The sequence below is a fragment of the Numida meleagris genome, chromosome 2 (assembly GCF_002078875.1).
Source record: "Numida meleagris isolate 19003 breed g44 Domestic line chromosome 2, NumMel1.0, whole genome shotgun sequence".
Lineage (NCBI taxonomy): Eukaryota > Metazoa > Chordata > Aves > Galliformes > Numididae > Numida > Numida meleagris.
This window is the reverse complement of record NC_034410.1, coordinates 20,098,145-20,117,707: the sequence shown is the minus strand read 5'-3', so window position 1 is coordinate 20,117,707 and position 19,563 is coordinate 20,098,145. Positions and strand designations below refer to the sequence as shown.

The 19,563-nt window shown below is 43.9% G+C and overlaps 1 protein-coding gene and 1 long non-coding RNA gene across 2 annotated transcripts in view; one reads left to right on the top strand and one right to left on the bottom strand.

Moving 5' to 3' along the window:
- Positions 1-12,563, bottom strand: part of FAM171A1 (family with sequence similarity 171 member A1) — an 87,138-nt gene extending 74,575 nt beyond the window's left edge. Inside the window, exon 1 of the mRNA XM_021387212.1 lies at positions 12,148-12,563. Within this exon, the coding sequence (XP_021242887.1) occupies positions 12,148-12,241 (94 nt within the window). The 5' untranslated portion in view covers positions 12,242-12,563. The remainder of the gene's footprint in view (positions 1-12,147) is intronic.
- Positions 12,342-18,127, top strand: LOC110393847. The gene is made up of 3 exons (XR_002435226.1): positions 12,342-12,470; positions 14,701-14,775; positions 17,926-18,127. It is a non-coding gene; the product is annotated as an uncharacterized LOC110393847 (long non-coding RNA).

Genomic DNA, 19,563 nt, shown 5'->3' with positions numbered 1-19,563 from the left:
AAAATAAAGAAGCTGAAACCAAATATTATACTAGGACCACAGGCAGCATTACTTACAAGTTCAATTAGTTACCGGCATACTTCTCTGAAATGAACGTTCCTTTGCATTGCCTCGCTCTGAGACAGAACAATTGCTTCTTACAGTATTTTCTGCACTGTTAAAAAGTCAGTGCTTGTTTGTAGTTACAACACCTTGAATTTGAGGTGTTTCATCCCCCTGCTGCTTAAGAATACGAAATGAGACTGATGTTAGCAGCAACATCAAGCTTGCAAGTATGTTTGAAACGCAGATTTGTTTACATGACTACTTCTGAAAATGTAGGTTGTTTTCTGGCATACTGAAGTAAAATTAAAAATAAAGCTCAACTCAGTAGAAAGAGGAAGGCGAGAGAAGGAGCACGAGGAAAAGGAAGGTTCCTTAGCACTCACACCTGGAACCATCCAAATTCCATTTCCTATACAGAAAGTTTGATATTCCCAACTATAATCTTTGTGCTACTTTTTTCTTATTTTTCTTACATAGATTCAGAAGCCAAGCTTGCCATCCACTTGGGGAACAAGTGACTTTGTGTCTACGTACAAAAAATACCCTCAAATTCAAACAGAAATGGTCACTGAGGTGGCTGCTGTCTGGAGGCAGTCCCGGCTGCAGGAGCGCAGCTCCACCACCACATTCCCTGGCCATACTACATCTTCAGCATTTGCCCTTACATTCATGCAAATTTGACAAAGAAAAGTATGAAATGGCAAGAAACGAGTGATTAAATCTAAAACCAACTTCATGATGGTTTTGCAGCAACTGCCATGACTGAATACCAGTATGATCATTACAAGGTCCCTAATGACTGAAGTACACGAGGTAGGAATTAAGACCTTAGTCAGACTCTCACATGGTGTGGGTTTACTACCCAGCCCTCACCTGGACAGTATGCCATCTCGGACACTGTGCTTTCTCTGTACTCCTCAACTCATCTTCTGCCCAATAGAAGTACCTTCCCTATCCCAGGATAGAGAGTAAGCTTTCAAAGCAACAACTGTTCCTTCTGTTTCAAAGATATGCCCTTTTATTAATAGAATCTTTTTTTTCTTCACTCAAGATGCTATAAGAGAAACTTAAAGACACAACTGAGCAAGAGAAAGTGCTACTCCTTTTGACAAACACATACATCTCCTTCAAAGCCTTTGGGCTGCCCAAAGCTCTTCTGAATTTTAAGAAGATGTGGACTAACAAATGCCAAAATGACAGACTAGAAAGTAAGCCTTCAAACTGATGTTGTCAGATATTATCTATGGTCAGCCCCCAGATCTACAAAAGCTCTTTCCCAACGGGTTATTTAGAATACTACCTTATTAACTGCTGATCTGTTTAACAGTAGACAGAACGGCATACAGTAACAGAAGCGATGAAATTTCTGCCTATCAGCATCATGGTCAGGAAATACTGCTGTGCATTCGCTCTTCCACCAATTCAGATTGTAATTCATTCACCACAATTTTCTAAGGCACAGGCATGCATGAACTGAAGAAATACCACCTGAGAAGGAGTTTGGCATGATGTTAGCTGTAAGAATTTGAGCTTCAATATTTCCCACCATGCATCTAGGCTGGAGATAAGGGAAGAAGATAGTACTTGATCATTCTGAGCAGCCAACTGATGTGAGACTCCTAAGACTTGAATGCATCAGATATTAAAAAGCATCTTTGTCTATGTGCACTCATCCATGGTGAACAGATTCTCCATTGCTCTGACCAAATCTACTGAGCTATTACTTATTTATAAGTTTGATCTTGAGAGCTTACATACATTCTGTATTATCTTCACCACAGAAAAATTTCTCAAACTTAGGACTGCCCACTTAACTTACGCATTAAGGGACTATATACAATATTCCCTTGCACAGGGAAAAGCCATTACCTTTCTAGAAAATCACCAAAACAACAGCTCTACTCTGTTATCCAGCCCTCGCCTCTTGAGGCCCAAGGAAGTTTCTGTGCACAAGGTTAATGTGCGACATGACACAGATAAGTAAATCAACTTAGCAGACATCTTCAGAAAAGGGACTGAAGCAACCTCTCTGCAACAACAGTAAAATGTGCTTTAAAAGAGTAGAATTCATGAAAGATTAACTACATACAGGTAAAATTACTAATTAAAACAAGATCTCCAGCAAGATTCCAAATGCAGCTAAGGAGTGCCAAGAGTAGATAACTATTCATATCTGATCTAAAGAAGGAAGTCCTTATCTAATCAAATGTCTGGAAAAGCTAAGAGTTTTCAACATGAACTTTAGTACAGCAGGTTCTCTTCCTTCAACAACTGGTTTTTAAAAGTGCTTTTACCAACTTAATATTCCAAAGCCGGCTGCAATTATAACAAAATAGCTTGCAGCAATACGAAAATTTGAAATCCATCCTATTAGAAGCTCTTGCTCCCACTGCTTCGGGCTGCTTGAAGCAAGTGTATTTTTTAATTTTCACACAGACTGCTAACAACAATATTTGCATCAAGTGAGTCTAGTGCCATAATTCCCCTCTAAAAAGTTTTAACTAGCAATACACTCAAGAATGAAATAACTATTCTGGTAAGAACAAAGGAAATCTTATATTTTGATGAAAATGGGCTTCTTCATATTAAAGTTTTAACAGCAGGGGGAAAGAAGTAACGCCTCCCCCACACAGGCACCCCTCAAAACAACAAAAATACAGCTCTGGTTTCAAACATCTGTGTTCCTGGCTCCTGTAAATCATACATCATGAATCCAGAGACTGCCTGAAACTTAAGTTATTTACCACGAGCTTGACTGCAGCACCAGACGCTGAAATGAGCCGAGCTGCAAGAATACTCTGGGTACTCACAGTAAAGCTACAAGGGCAAGTACATTGCCGTGCTTCAGTGTCTGTCAACATTATTACCACAAGTAGCTTTTTAAACTACTGTAATATTTGTCCAGGTCAGCATGCCACTCAGCAGGTTTCTGAACTTGCCAGGAGCACAATTTACAGCAAAGCAAAGAGAGCAACTCCTGCTCTGTCTGGAGCCAATGCCAGCCATTCTGCAAACACAACACACGGCCAGACGTGTCCGCTGCCTGGCTGCCCAGCAGTGCATTCCCACCTTCCTGCCTCGCCCCTGTAGCCCAGCAGCCCTGTCCCCAAGGCTCCCAAACCCATTCATTTCCCTAGTATTGCCTGCCCAGTTCAAACATAAACAAGGAACTGCCACAACACTCCCAGCAGACCTTCCTGTCACCCCGCAGCCACGGCACTCCGGCCTTTCAAGATAGCAGAGGGCCATGCAGGGACAGAAGTAGGGTGGGATAAGAAATGAAGCCTTTTTATCTCTCAGCAGACACCCTAAACTAGGAGACATCAGTGCAAGAGTGTAATAGCAAAGGAAAACAGGGCAATTGTCTGGAGGAAGGTGGGAATTGCTCTAGCTGACAGCTGAGTGAGGGATCAGACATCGCCAGGCATCAGGCGCTGGTTATGCCCAATCGTGCACTTACAGCACGCTGATAAAAACTACTCTATCGGAATGCAATGTTAAGTGCCCAGTACTGCCCACCGCATTTCTTCAGCCTGTAAATTGGCCAGTGTGCACCACTGCTTCCCAAGCCATTAGGGACAGGCTGAGAGCAGAGCAGAGATGACTTGGGCACTAATCCATTTGTTACTCTGCAAATAGCAAAAAAACAATGAGCGCTACACACCACGGTGCACACTGTCTTATACTGTGGGTGAAGGTATTCAAATCCCGTGCCAGGTACGAACCAGAGCAGCCAAAGCAGCAAACCACCTGCCCAGCCAGAGATGGAGACAGCAGTGGCTGAGAGCACCTCAGAGCATCTGCAAGCACAGGTCCAGGGCTGCCAACATTTGCTGCTCAGAGCTCTGAGGCAGTTTTTTTCATTTTATTTTGGGCAGATTAGTTTAAGAAATTCTTCATACCTTTTCTCTGAGCAATGAGGCAGTACAACATTTTCAACAGCCATTTCCTTCAAGCACTAACTTCTAAAACAGCTCACTTGCTGTACGTTGTGCCCTACATTTCACGAGCAGCTCTACAATCCATTTAATCCTGCATCAACTGCCTCCGTTTTCATTCACCAGTTCCTCTGAATCCCCTCCCGTACACCAGCAGTGCTTGTGCAGCTCCCTGTGAATCCAGCTTGGGAAGCAATCCAGGTGAAAGCAGAGCTGGTACACACACAAGTCTTCAGTGGGTCACTTCCTCCATGTGATTTACCACACAGCTATACAAATGCCAGTGAAAAAGAAAAGAGACAAAGGTGAGAGCAACAATACAGCCTAACCCAGAATAAATCAACTCTTGGGAACACAAAACAAATTAAACCTGTGGGAAAACCAACACGTAGACAAGCCCAAACAACTCTGTAACTCTCCGTGCTTCCAAACCCTTCTTTTAGCTTATTTACCCTTGGGAGGAAAACACTTAGACTCTTAAATATAATACTACAAAGACAAATGTTTTAGAAATTTAAATAGAGTATTAAGACTTGAATGAGTTGTTGTCTGAGAAATTCATGATAACCCAACCAGGTCACCCAAGGGTGTGCACTCATTTAGCAGAAGCTACTTAGTAGCTTTGAGGCTGACAGTAACACTGTCCTGATGAAACTTCCAGTGATAGTATTTAGGATAGGATCTACTGGGCTGCCTGGATCATACAGCCAGAGGATGCTGCAGTACGATTCATCTGACTAATTGTGCTCACTCTTGGTAACAGGAACTATGCTCAGCTCCATTTGCCAAACAGATCAGATGTGTGTGTCTGTAAGCAACAGAGATGAACAGCTGAGATGCAGACACCTGAACAATGCAGGACGCACCCTACCCTAGGTGACAACAGCACGTCCTCTGCATGGGAAGTGTTACACTCAAGTAACACATAAACACAGACTTAGAGGTGAGATGCTCAGATCTTAACCTTCGACGTTGCACAACTGTCCAACCACTTGCGGTGCAGAACAAAAGGGCTGGACAAAACTGCTGATAAATTTCCTCCCAGCAATAGTCTAAATGCAGCAACTACCTTAACTATTATTGTTATTTTATAAATCAAGGAAGCCTAACAACATCACTTGAGAAACTCCTGTTGCCATATCAGTATATATCCGTGCTTCCAAAGGATGAAAGACAACACAGGTTTTTTCAGTAACGACAATCACAAAGGTAGGATGAAACAAGACAGAGTTCCCAACATTGCTATCACCTCCAGTAACTACTCCAGAAAGAAAGGCCTCTGTTTGTGTTTGTTTTTGTCTGCTTGTTGTTTTTTTGCTTTGTTTTAAGCAAAGCATGACTACCTTACATCTGTATCTCTTATTTACCTCAGCATCTACAGACTGTCAAAACAGAAGCCTCATCACTGTGCAACCTCACCCACATCTATTACACAGTGCAATCGTTCTCAGCACTTTTGCAGGTAGGACTTCCTTAAGAAAACTCAAAGCATTTTGTACTTCACGGGTCTCAGCTCCGTCATTACCCCCTGCCAAAAGGATGCTGCTACTTCCTTCCTTCCTTCTCTTGGCTTCCCCATGCCCCTGCCTCCTCCCTGCTGCTCTGCAGCTCCTCAGAGCCTGGCTCCCACAGGGAACGTGCTGAGGGTGGCCCCTGTGGAGTCATCCCATGTCCAACACGGCTTATGGGGTCCCTCCCAGCTGTTAAATGCTCTTGCCTCAGTGTCTGAAAACATCCAGTGCAGCAGCAGAGCAGTTTTCCACTGCTGCACATCTAGGCTCCTACCCACAGTGACAGCTCTCTCCTGGTGCACAAGGTGTACAGATAATGGGTAAAGACAGGATTTCACTCTGCTGCGCTTCCATGGTATAGTGCAGTGACAGCCCATGGAGCTGCAAAAACTCAGAGTAGGAACAATTAAAAGAGCTTCAGTGTTGGATTTTCAGACGGAGATCTGTGCCTTGCCTGCACAGAGACTGCTTCTACCCAAAACACACTTTATATTAACAACAGCTCTGTTTAAACATACCCAATTCCCCATTCAGTTAAGCACGGGAACCAAATTTACAGACTATAATTTACATAAGTGAAATTTTACTTCAGATCATCTCCAAATTCACTGCTCTTCAAATAAACAAAATGGTGAAATGGGTGCATCTGAACCAGAACATTTTACATTATTTGACTCAAAACATTGCCATTTCACACAGAATGAGAAATGCAGTTTCATGCAGAATATATTTAAATATTGCTTTCAAGGTCTCAGTCTTGCTGTTAAAGTGAAAGATTCAATGCATTTATTAAAAGCAACAAGAAATGACAGTATGTTCACGTATATCTTTCCAATTTCCAGTAAAACTAAAGATGTGTTCACAGAAAGCAAGAGTATTAGGCTTATTACCCATTCACAACAAGCCAGATACTACATTAGTTGAAAACTTAATGTAAACCAGCTTATAGGAAAAAGTTTCTGGAATTTCTGAAGCAGAAAACCCACTCAGTATTTCCTCTCTTTGGTATTTCCTAAACCAAAATGTTTTAGGTATGTATGGTAGGTTCCAAAAAAGCATTGTTACAGGTAGGTTGGTTTGATTCTTTCCCTCACAGAAGCTTGTCAGAATGGACAAAGAATTACCTCCCCACAAGGCACATAAATGTAAAAAAATTAGCATTACTCGTTTGTTCTAGGACATACAACTCTGTTTATCCAGGCTTCTTGTCTTCTTTATTTGTGCTGCCTGACAGGTATGTGGTAAAACCACCAAGAGCTGTGGGCAGGCAGAACACCAACACTCACTACTGACAAAAGCTCTTGTCCCAATCTATATTGGCACAAAGGGAAATTTACCCTACAAAAAATGCAGTACAAGGTAATCATCAGTGTCATGAAAAAGAAGTACCCACACTGTAACCAACAGCAGGGGCTCCACGGGCATTAGGAAGGCTGTGCCCATGTTGACAGGAAGATGTGCCTGAGTAGCAATACTTAGGATAAACAGTGAGTGTCCTCCAAGTCTCCCAGGTGATCCAGTAGCTGTTAATGATGGCTGTGTTTAAGGAAGCATATCCATTACTTTGTTGGGAAGTCTAATTTTTGCCTTTAAGGAATCTCTAATGGTTATTTTCATTGCAATGTATTTCATCTTCTCTTTGGTAGTGCCTTAGTAAACACAGCTTGTTAGAGAACGCTATCACACCAAGGTGATACCCACGGAAACGAAGGCACTCAAAGCAGCTTGTGGCAATGGTCTCCGCAGTCCTGAGCCACGCACCAACTCTCCCTGCTATGCATTTTGCTCTCAGATCTCTTCAGGCACTAACACTGTTGGCAGTCATTGCCCATTCATGGGAGCAAAGAACTCTCCTGAAGCTTGTACTGGCAGTAGGCAGTGACACTCCTACCCTGCAATGCACCAAGGCCACTGAAGATTTCTCAAGTTTGCCCATGAACCTAAAAGTTCAGTTATCCTTCCATCCCCACACATGCATACAGATAATTCAGGCTTCTGTTAAATTACCGGGCATATGGTCCAGTTGCTTTTCACTGGTCCTGTAAAGTGGGCACTGCTATTTGAGACCGTTCACTTGCCAGAAGTTGGCACCGCAGCAGTCCCTAAAAATGTCATGGACCAGGTTCTGGTCACATGTGGTAAGAGGAGTCAGTACGAGGTTCAAAAAAAGAGAACCAAAAACGAGGGAGAGAGGGAGGGAGGGAGAGAGCAGGTTGCTTTAGGCTGTGCGTTAGGTAACACCTGGCAATTAGCTCACATCCAGGCACAAGCAGACAAGTGACCACAGGGAAGCAGCGTGCGAGTTTGTCATCCCCTGACAAGCACATCCACGGTGCTCTGAGCCATACACAAGGTGAGCTGAACCACTTACTGCAAGGTATTGCAGACCAAAAAGGTAAGTATGAACATTCCCCAGAAAGGCTGCAGTTTTACACCACTCACTCACAGAGGTGATTGATCATTTGTCCCAGCTCTAGATATGCCATTTACAGGCACTAGTAGTTTAAGGTAAAAATGAAAAAATCTACTATTTGTCCTGATCTGATAACTGATAAATCCAACCAGTACATCCCCTTCATCAAGATTCTACAATACTACCTAGCACTAAGCAAACATTTTGTTCCTCCACTAAAATAAAGCAACATCTTCTGAACTGCTTTAGAGCAATTTACTTCCCACTCTGATGAGTCCATTTGTGGTCTCAAGGAAATAAGACGCTTGCATGTGAAGGACATTAGTAATTTACAGCTGATTGAGAAGAGATAGAGCAGCAGTGCAAGATGAAAAAGAAGATGACTTTATTTCTGCATCACCTAAACTTTATCACCGTGGCCAAAACTGGAAGCTCAGCATAACTGTCTTAGAAAGAAGCCAAGAACGTGAGGGTCTCCTCGCAGCTGTTACTGAGCTGTCCAGAAAAGCAGCCTTCATAAAATGTCCAGCTGAAGCATTGTGAAATCAGCTTTAACATTGTCAAGTCATGTAATGGCTGACTGCAGGCAGGCAAAACCAAACAGTAGCACTCAAGCATCAATTTCCCCATTGTCCAAGTACACAGAGGGAGAAGGTAGCACAGATTCTAAGCAGTGACAGCTGCATGTCTATTCATCACCACACTAGGAAAAAAGCATCTGCTCTACCTTATCCCATGGTTACAAACGTGGGACAGCCTAGGCCTGTGCATCTACTGGTAGCATCCAGTTTGAGAACTGGATACTATCTATTGCTCAAATGCTTTATTTCAAAACTTCTTAGGTTAGAATAACTAATTAAACATAAAGACCAACAAAGACAAACTGAAACCAATACCTACTGCATCAGTCAAAAACCATACAGGACTTCAGCACTACAAGATAGCGTTCCAGCATTTTTTTTTTTTTAATAGATCCTTCCTAGAATCTATGAATGATACATCATCACCTACTGTAACGTGAAGTTGAAAAACACAAAGAAACTTAACCCCTTCCCAATTACACTGGTTTTGCTTAAATTCTGCCTGGGTTAACATTACCTCCTCATACAACTCTTGAATTCCTGCCTTGCCAAGGCTCCCAAAGTTGGAAAGTATCTGTTCATATGAAGAGAACACACTGAGCAGTTTGTCTGAACTCAGGCAAGTGACCAATTCATCATAATGCAGCTTAAAGGGCAGTGTGGGGTTCTTTGTACTTTTTTGTTTGTTCACAGGTTCCTTTTTGTTGTTGTTGTTTTCATTTAAATAAACATTTCTATATAGCCATTTTAACATGCATTCAAACCACTTTCAGCTTTGGAACACATGACAGAACAACTAAGACAAACAAACACAATTTAGACCTCACTTGAAACATCAATCAGGGCATAGGCATCTGAGAGAAGTTAGAGAGAGATCTTATCACTCCTTAAATGTATCTTCCTGGAATTCTAACAACTTCACTGTCCAGGCGCTAAATTTCAGCAATGACAATAATGAACAACTTAGCTGCATGTACTTTACTGTATACATTAAGAAAAAAAAAAAGTTCTTTCACTTGCAGAAACTTACAGGTTACCTCTGTGACCTTCAGAAGTCACAATGTATCTGCATAATGAACTAAATAAGGTAACAGCCTGCCAAAGTCATTCAATTTTCTAAATAGGTACTAGGTGCACAGCTTAATTACCAGTACTTTCCATATTCACAAATTATGTAATAGGCCTGCCCGAGCTGAATTTCAGGCTGGAATTGCCCAAACATACAGCTGAGAGCAGCAAGATAAAGAGAAATGCCAGATGCAAAGAGTGGCAGCTCACCTTCCATCCTTAATCAGAACAGCAGCCACAGGCCCCACGCTCAAACAGCTCCAAGTCCTATGCATTACGTGGCCTATTAAGATGTTCCATGCCTGTCTCAACTGGGTCTCATCTAACCTATTTCATCACAAGGAGGGCTGTACCCCAATGTCTTGTAATCTGCCCAATATTAAATGTTCCAGTTGAAGTAATTACTCCACGATGGCTTCCTCTGGTTTTCTCACCTCCACCTTTACTCTGATCCCTCAATATTCTAGTCTCTTCCCAGACACAAGTGGCAGGAAAGAACACCCTCTGCATACATCCCTAAACTTTGGCAATGGTGCCCTTCACCTGTAGTTGCAATTATCACCACAGTGCTAAAAGGGCAGGGCAGAAAAACAGTTGGTTTAAGCTGTATAAGCATTTAGCACTTACTGTGCTCAGCATGCAAACAAGGAATGTGACTGGTGATACAACCCCATCCCCCAGATGTTCGCACCTTATAACTATTCAAACTACAATTCCGCATCACACTTTTGTAAAAAAAACAAAAAAAAACAAACACAAAAAACCCACAATAAAGAGCTGGTAACTAATGATCACAGCTGAACAGAATGCACTTCAGTACCACATCAGTTCAATGTAGCCATTATCAATGTGCACATCCAAAGCTCATAATCAGAATTTGGAAAATAATCCTACCTATGAAAAATCCAGATGTTCTTACACTGAAGATAAAATTAGACCATTCCATCTAGGTATAAATGCTCTCAACTCACTGATATAGCTGCTATTACTTAAATAATCAGCCATCAGTTCTGGTGGGGATGTAGCAGCTATAAAGACAAGCTATTCCAGATACAATGAATTGAGCTTGACAGTAGAAGACAGGATCAGCAGGGCAGCTGAAAGGCACTAATTTTGCTTATACTTTACCATCCTGACCACGAATACAAAAGACTTCTCACATGATACAGAAATTATTGTAGACCTTGGTATCTAAAGAGCTAGCATCAAGGGATGCGCACAGTTCTGTTTCTCCCTGGCATACCTATCACTAAAACACTGTCCTGAGCCTAATGGCCCTTGAATCATAGTTCAGCACTTCTTATTCTGTAAATGCTGATGTCCTTAAAAAATGGTTGAATAGGACATCAGACTGCCAAGGGTGGTAGGTTTTGCTAGAAGATATCAATACCCTCTGAGTATTCTACATAAAGAACACAGGTCCATCTGTATCTTACCTCTCATACTGCAAATAGAGCTGCGCAAGAGTCAAAGAAGGTTACTCTAAACATACTCCTTTGCTTGTTGCAAATGTTGCTCTCTGGTTCTTAATGACACACAGGACAGGCAAGCTTAGAGGACATAGGACATGAGCACACTCTTCATGCGGTGTCCTTCCCTCTCAAAACAGTGGGAAGAAAGCTGCTAACCCATCACCACAAAGGCTAAGCTTCCATCCCAGATGACAGCCATAGCTATCAGACAACATGAGCTATGAGGCTCATGCTGACCATCCTGGAGATGTTTCCCTCAGCACTGCTGGGTACTGTTAGACAGACGCGTTTTCTGCTTTCTGACACAGCTGTGGTCCTGGTGGGCATGGTGCTGGCGCCAGGCCTCTGATCGAGACCTCCTACCACAAGAGCTGAGGCAAGGCAACGTGGGCACAGAGCAGCATCTGCCCATCCCAACACGGGCTGTGCGGCACAGGGCAGGTGCACCTCGCCGTGAGGGCACACCTTGTCTAAAGTACCTGAGCGGATCAGGGCAGAGCAGTGCGCCAGGTTCTGGCCGGGCCCAGGAGGGCCGCAAGTTTCTCAGGGCCGGAGGAGCCGCGTCTGGGGGTTCGGGGGCTGCCGCCAGGGTTCTGCTCCCGCCCCAGCGAGGCCAGAGGGGCTGCGAGCGCCAAGGCTCGCCGTGCCCGCCGCCCAGGCCCGCGGGCAGCCCACCGCGCCGAACAAAAGGCCCGGCCGAGGCTCGGAGACGTCCCGCCAGCCCGGGGGGCGAGCCCGCAGCCCCAGGCCTGCCGCCGCCGCTGCCCTCACCGCCGCGGCAGGCACGGCGGGATGGCTGCCTGGGGAGACGGACGCAGCGCAACAGCTCCGGCAGCACCGGGGGAGGGGGCGGCACAAAGCGGCCGGCGGCAGCCCCTGCCCCGCCGCTAACAAAGCTCCCGGCCCGGGGGTCGCGCCGCCCCCGCCGCGGGGCTGCCATCCCGGCGGGGCCGGGGCTGCGGGCAGGGGCAGCCGCCGTCTCACGGCCGGAGGGGCCCAGAGGGCTCTCCCACCGTCGCCCCCCATCCCGGCCCCCCGAGTTGGCCGCCCGCACGACGCAGCCCCCCGGGGCCGCGGCACAAAGCGGGCCGGTCCCGCCGCCCCCCTCCCCGCACCGACCTTGAGCCGCCTCGGGCGCCCCTAAGGTTTTGGTCACCGCCTTCCACACGTTGCAGCCCAGCAGGCAGAGGAGAAGCGCCGCCGACCTGCTCATTTCCACCCGCCGCCGCCAGCCGCCGCCAGGGAGGGAAGCGCCGCCGGAGCCGCTGCCCGGAGGAGGAGGAGGAGGAGGAGAAAGAGCCGCATCAGGGGCCGGCCCGCTCCGCGCCTCCCTCCATGTTGCCGCGCGCTGCCCCTCCTGCTTTCTCCGCCCGCCGCATTGTCGCCCCGCCGCGGCTCCGCGGCCCGCGCTGTCCCCCCGGGCCGGGCAGGAGAGAGGAGAGGTGGGAGGGCCCCGTTCCGCGCCGGGCGCGATTATTTCATCTTATTTTTTCCCCCTCCTTTTTTCCGCCCCCCACCCCTGCCCGGCCAGCCGGGCTCCGCCGCCCGCTCCTTAACCCTTCGCGCAGCCCCGCGCCCCGCCGCGCGGCCCGGCGCCACAGCGCCCCCTGCCGGCCGCGCCCCGCACCGCCCGCTGAGGGCCGCGCTCCCCGCCCCGTTGCCGGCTGCCCCTCCACGCCGAGCCCCGCGGCTCTACGGCCCGGCACCCCCCGCGGGGCAGCCCGCCCTCCCGCTAGGTGCTGCGCGCTTACCTGCTCGGGGGGGCGGCTCCTGCCTGGCCGCGCGGCGCCGCACGTTCCCTCAGCAGCTGCAAAATGGCCTCCTCGGCGGCACTGCCCCCCGCCGCAGCCCGGCAGGGGACGAGGCGGCCGTGATGGCTCACGGAGGCTCGCGGGACCCGCGGCCTGCCCGCCTGTTGCAGATGGAAATTGCTTTTTAAATTAAACAAATGCAACAGCAGTCGAGGACCCACCGAAAATGAATGTATCTACTGTTTCTGCTCTCAAAGCCGATTAAAAACAAACGAACAAACAAACAAAAAACTATTGCTAAGAGGGTGAGAAAGGAAGGGCGAGTGGCTGCAGAGCAGATGCCAAAGGCCGAGGTCACGGTTCTGCTCCCGTTGGGCCACAGCCTCGCAGAGCCCTGGGGATGTGGCACTGAGGATCACGGCTGTCCCTCTGGAGCCTTCCTCACCGGGTTGCATTGCACCATCCCTCAGAGCATCCTTTGGTGCACTTCTCCAGGAGACAGAATACAGTGCTGCAGCACTCAGTTCTTCCTCCCTGGCTCTGCTGAGTGTTATGTTTCCTTGGGGAGCCAGGGCAGAGCTCCTCATGTTTCCTCACCCCTGTCAGGGACAGCTATTATGGAAGGGCTTTACACAGCTGTGCAAAGCAAAGCTTCGACCCTCCGGCTCGCGGCTTTCCCATGATCTGGTCCCAGTGCTGCCAATGCTTCAGTTTGCCTGTACAGCTGAAGTCTGCGTACCCAAAAGCGTAATCCCTTGCATAAGCATGTTGAGGCTTCAGGTTTTAATTGTAACATAATTCTAATTTTAGATAAAATCTACCATAAAAATATGCTATATATTTATTTGTAGAAAGCAATACAGTTATTTACTACTTCAGTATTTAACCATAGTAGCTACGCCACTAGCTGAAGGCTGCTCCTTTTCTGAATTTTGTGGAACTTGTGTCTCAGACGTGATAAAGCTGACTTTGCAGTGCTCTGATATATTCCATTTTGTTTTAGAGAAAATCCAATTGATCATAATGCATTTTACCTCGATTTTATTGTTAAGTTGTTCAAATAGATCTTCTCAGATTTGAGAAATATTGTGTAGACATTGTGATCCTTTTTTTCTTTCTGATAATTTGAAAGATTTATTTGTAAAACTTGGTCCTATGAGAAAAGTAGGTACAGGAAGGCAATTCCATTCAAAGAAAAGAGCAAATGAGCGCATGCAGGTTTAAATTTTAAGTAAACTCAAAATCACCTGAAAGAAAGTGTTATCCCACCAAAAAACTACCATCCTTTTTCTCTCTGTTAGCCATTTTAATAAATTACTACAGCTGTGCATTGAAACAAAATAAACAGTATAGGAGTGCTTTTCTAGTTCTGATTAGTATGTCTAGTTAGTTGTAGTAATGAAAACAGCTTTTAAATATTACATAAAAAATGCTTCACTTTCTGTAGAGCAGAACTTAGCAAGATTCAAGTTTTTGCAAGAGCAAGCTGAAGGAGGGTGGAAAGTACTTCTATAAAGTATTCTATAAAGCAACAAGATACCTGGATATTTATTAGTAGAGTTCATTCATATTTTGCTAACAATTTTGCCATCAAATGTTGGCATTGAATACATATCTTCGTAATGGTTGGGGCTGGAAAAGAGATGGGATATTGCACCAAGAGATAGGATATTGCACTGAGTTTTGTCCAGAATTTACATCTATGAAAACAAAAAGCCCTTTACATATGGCTTGATCATCTTTTACTAAAATAGAAATTTTCACTTTTTCACTAGGAAATAAACAGTCTATTTCAAGATTCAGTTTTGGCTGCATTTATTCGCTTGGCCCATTATGCAGTGAATTTACATTTCAAGAAAAGGAAGTTTCCTATTGCATAGTAAAGGTTACAAGTATATGAAAGGTTAACTTTGTTTTTCAGTCCTTGCCTTCTTCCTGGAAAGAAGAAAGACAACTTGAAGCCCCTCACCAGGGCACTTTCCCCTCTCTTGTGGCTGTAAGTTGAGAACTTCCACTCATTGGAATTGGAGAACTCATTGGAATTATAGACTGCTTTTGCCTTACTGTGTTATGATTTCCTTCCTGACTTGAGTAAGCTACCTTTAAGTTACAAAAGTTGGACCAGAGGAGGTTCAGGTTGGATATTATGAAAAATTTCTACTCAGAAGGAGTGGTAATGCATCGGAACAGGCTGCCCAGGGAGATGGTGGGGTCACCGCCCCTGGAAGTTTTCAAGAAAAGAGTAGATGTGGCACTGAGGGACATGGCTAGTGGGCATAGTGCTGGTAGATTGATGGTTGGACTAGATGATCTTAGTGGTCCTTTTCAACCTTAATGGTTCAGTGATTCTATAACATCAGCTTCACTAGATCACTGGTCTCATAGCTTTGGAGTTTTATTTAGCCTGGGAATACAGCTTGCCTGTCTGCATTACATGGCTAAGAAATGTCACTGTATGCTACCACTTCACAGAAGCCAATTAGATATGAAGAAAGGACAAAAGCTTTTCAGGAACTGTTTATTCAGAAATCTCTTATTTTTAAATGATGTGTAAGTTAATACCTAGATATTGATATTACAATATCCCATTTAATGATAATGTATCAGAGGATGAAAAGAAAACTAGAGTTTTTCTTAGTATTCTCATAAGTAATTTGATCTACTGAGATGAGATGCAGGTACCTGATCCTAATTAGGCTATGCAGATTTTAAAACACAAGCTGCATATTCAATACCACATACTGCCTATGTTAGCTCTTTTTATTGAAACCCAAATATACTTACCGATTATGCTTGCACACAGGGCCTGTCCCTTTCCCAAATAAGTAAAATTTACTCACATATATATATATATATAATTATATGGTAGCACTCTCATAAATGCACCCATTCATGTCATGAAACTGAGCTAGTCTTCCAACTCTGGGGAGTATCCTTTCACCTTTGTTTCAATGAGCACTGAAGTGTCTGATACTGACATACTGGTAATGCCATTGATATCTGAACAAATACTCACTGTGACTAATGGGATAGCTCATGTCTTAGAGCTCAGTTCAACTCCTCTTCATACTTAAGCAAATATCAGTTATGCTCCAGTCATGTCTTTACACCACGTGTTTTTTTTTTTGGTGGTACCTGTTGACTAGATGTTTTCAAATGAAAAAAGGAGCCAACTGACTTCAGCTTGAGTAAATAATGCAGGACAGATGTAAATAACATTAAAGTACAATAAAATGCCCAGAGCCAGGTTTCACTGAGAGCTTAATTCTGGTTGTTTCTATTCAGAACGGATATTTGAGCCCTAGCACTGGCAGCGCAGTGGGCTGGACCTATTTCTATCCCATGCTGGGAAAGAAAATTTCTCCTTTCTACAGTGTTGTGTATTCCACCAGTCCAAGCTGATGCTACACATTATACATTTTCACATTGCGCAAACAAACACATTTCCAAGTAGTTGACCATTCAAGTCCTGCGTACTAATGTATTCACATGATTAGCTATTACTGAGGCTCTCAGTGCCAGGCATTAGAAGACAGAGATACTCAAAGAGTACCTTGGAGTATATGCTTCACTTTGAGGTTAGGCTTAGAGTTAACATTTTCAGTATTCTATGATGAGTAGTTTCAGAGATGCTTTGGAATGGCATGTTGAATATGCTTATACAAAAGCCAAAGTGTTTAGTTATTTTCTGTTCTCTCTCACACCTTCTAGCACATTTATTCAGGTGGCATTATTTTCACACATACAAATGTAACTTCCGAAAGCAATGCTCAGACAGCTAATGACAAATCTATAACGTAGTAACAGTTAAATATTTTCCATATATCAAGTAAGTTCAGTGATCCAAAAGGCGCAAATATTTGTCAGAAAGGCTATCCAGCCTTTCTTGTTGGTAGCACCAGTCTGTGCATTTGAGAATGGCTTTGAAGTACTTTTATCATTTCTAGCAGAGTTGTTGTTTACCAGCATGCAACTTGCTTTGCATATGCAAGATCACACAAAACTAAATCTTAGGAAAAAAAAAAAAAAGAAGAGCGAATGTCTGAATACAAAGCCCTGAAGATTATTTTGCAATGCTCTTGATAAGTGGAGCCAGCTACTGATTATGCGGTACTCATAATTTTCACACGAACCTCTAGGAGATACCTGGATTTTTCAGAGAGAAAAACAAAGTTTTATGGCCTGGACAAGAATAGCTTCTTATCCTTACCACAAATATGGGAGTATTTGAGTTCAACTGTTGTTTTAGTTGCGCCCATGCTGAGTGTGGATATAAAAACATAATGCTATCTTTGGCATAAGTACCTTTTACCCTGAAGATCTCAGACCATTTCAATATTGACATACACATGCTGTGCTATTTATATGAAAGTCAACGAGTACCTGTATGCGCTAGTAAGGTGAAGAAATGTTTGCCTAAGCAAGACATAAATGTTTGTTTACATAGGGAAGTCAGTGTGAAATACATCCCCATACCTGACTTCGCAGTACATTCCTCAATAGTCAACAGGATGTGGACCAGCTCAAACTTTCAATAAGCATTAAAACCAAAAGAGATTTTGTTGCCCAAATTATATATTAAATAAATGAATACTTGTCTTCTGGGAACTACCAGAATAAAACTAGGCTAAGATCAGAAAAAAAGACCTATAACCATTGCCTGCAGTTGCAGAATAGAGAGTGTCTAGGAATTGGAGTGAGAGTTTTAGGAGACTGGGTTGCAGCAGCTGCAAAAGGGCTGGGAGGCAGCAGTAGACCTGAAGCAGAGATGAAGGGATGACCAAGGAGTCAGTGGGCTTTAAGAGACAGAAAGGAAAGGTGAAGGAAAGGCTGTGGGGGGTCTGTGGATTTTGTGGTAACTGCAGGGGACACCAGCATCTGTGAGCCTGTGCCTCTCCTCCTCGCATGGTCTGCTCAGAAGATGAGCTGAGCACTGTTGTCTTTCTTCTTAGATTATTTCCCTTTCTCAGCAGAAAGAGTTCAGGGTGAGGCGTGAAGGTGCCAAGTAGGCTCAGGGTCAAGAGCAGTGGAAGGGAAGAGCAGAACTGGGACAAGAGATGAGAGTAATAATTGCCACTGCTCGAAGATCACAGAATCCCCTTTGAAATGGCAAATTTTCCTTTCACCATTTTCCTTCTTTTTGCAGGAACAGCAGCATTTCTGGCCCTGTACAGTGCTACAAAAGCTGAAGTCCACTTCCAGGAGCAGTGAATTCTCCACAGCCCTCTTGGCAGGTGGACTATGTCGAAACATCTGTCCCTCACCGGAAGAGAATAGCATCTCCTGTAGATTATCTTGCACATAGACAAACAGACTGAAACAACTAATGAAATAATAATAAATTATCTTGGAAGTAAAAAGTGTCTGGACTGATCCTCAAGAATGTAAGGAGTCTAGAGGTCTAGAGTGCAGGTTTTCAAAAAAAGCTTCATATACTGTCGGTCATGGTTTTACAGAGGGGAAAATGCAAGTTTGATAATACTGTGCAGTAACCTTTCATTTTTCTGAAGCAATTCATACGTCTACTGGAAAAACATTTGGTGGAAGCATATGATGAAAAAGGCATTCAGATATTAGTCTTCCAGTCCAGTACAGAAATGCCAGTCTTGGTGCTTGTCTAGGCAAGCCATGCACCAATACGTTCGTTTGCTGCTATTGAATTAGAGCAGAACGCATTAGAACATATTCAAATGTGTAGCAGCTGAAGTGCCTCTGTAAATGTGAGGATATGTTAAAATCAGCATATGGAGATATGACCAAACTATTTTATACTTACCTAAGATGTTTATCCAGGGAATAGGCCATAGAGAGCATATTGTCTTGTGGACAGCTTACTAACAACAAACAAGCCAGAATCCACTAGTGCTAGGCTGAAAGGACTTCATTTAATTGAAAGACAAACTATGAAGATAATTCAAAATTAAAACACTAACAAGAAAATGAAGGTATCGTTATCTGTCTACAGATATTCTACAACCTCTTTCAACATCTGCCATCTCTCACCCCAGCTCTCATACCAACGTACAATTATTTGGTCTTGCTTAATGCTGAGAGGGCAAATACATCCTGATCTCAAGACTAGTTCTTGCAAACCTGAAAATTTAGCACCATGCATAATGCATCAAATGCATAGATGCATGAACAGATTTGCATTAATTTCTGATGTTCAGTATCACTAGTCCTAAACACCCCAAAAAGCCAAGACACCTCACGTCCACTCACCATTGATTGGAATTATTTAGCACATTGTTTGACTGGATTTTCTTTTTTATTAATCTCTAAGGCTTTTTTTTCTGCCTTTCATAAAGATAAATTTGAAACTAACAACAAGAATTGGAGAGTCCCATATGAACCCCTGTCACTGAGAACTAAGAATTTAGTAAGTCCACCAACAAAATAAAACTCCTGATATGATAAGAAAAGGTGACAACACCGACAATAAGAATTGTTATAACAGGGGCCATGATGAAGAAGTATTGCTCATCTCTAAAATCCTTTTCCCCTTTGTGTTATTTATAGCTCTGTTTAGCTGAAGGGATGACGCCATCCTTCTGATATGAGCTCTAAGAACTTAAAACTTTCTCTGGGGAAAGCTTGATTTAAACACTGCTGGACACTACTTATAGGATTGAACTGCCAAAAGCAGTTACAACACAACAGAAATGATGTCAGATGTAAACGAGCTGAACTGTCTTTGTGCTACAGTAAGGGATGCCAAAAGCAAACAAATAAAATAGGACCTTTCTAAAGTAGCATTTTTGTATAATGCCTTACTACAACTCAA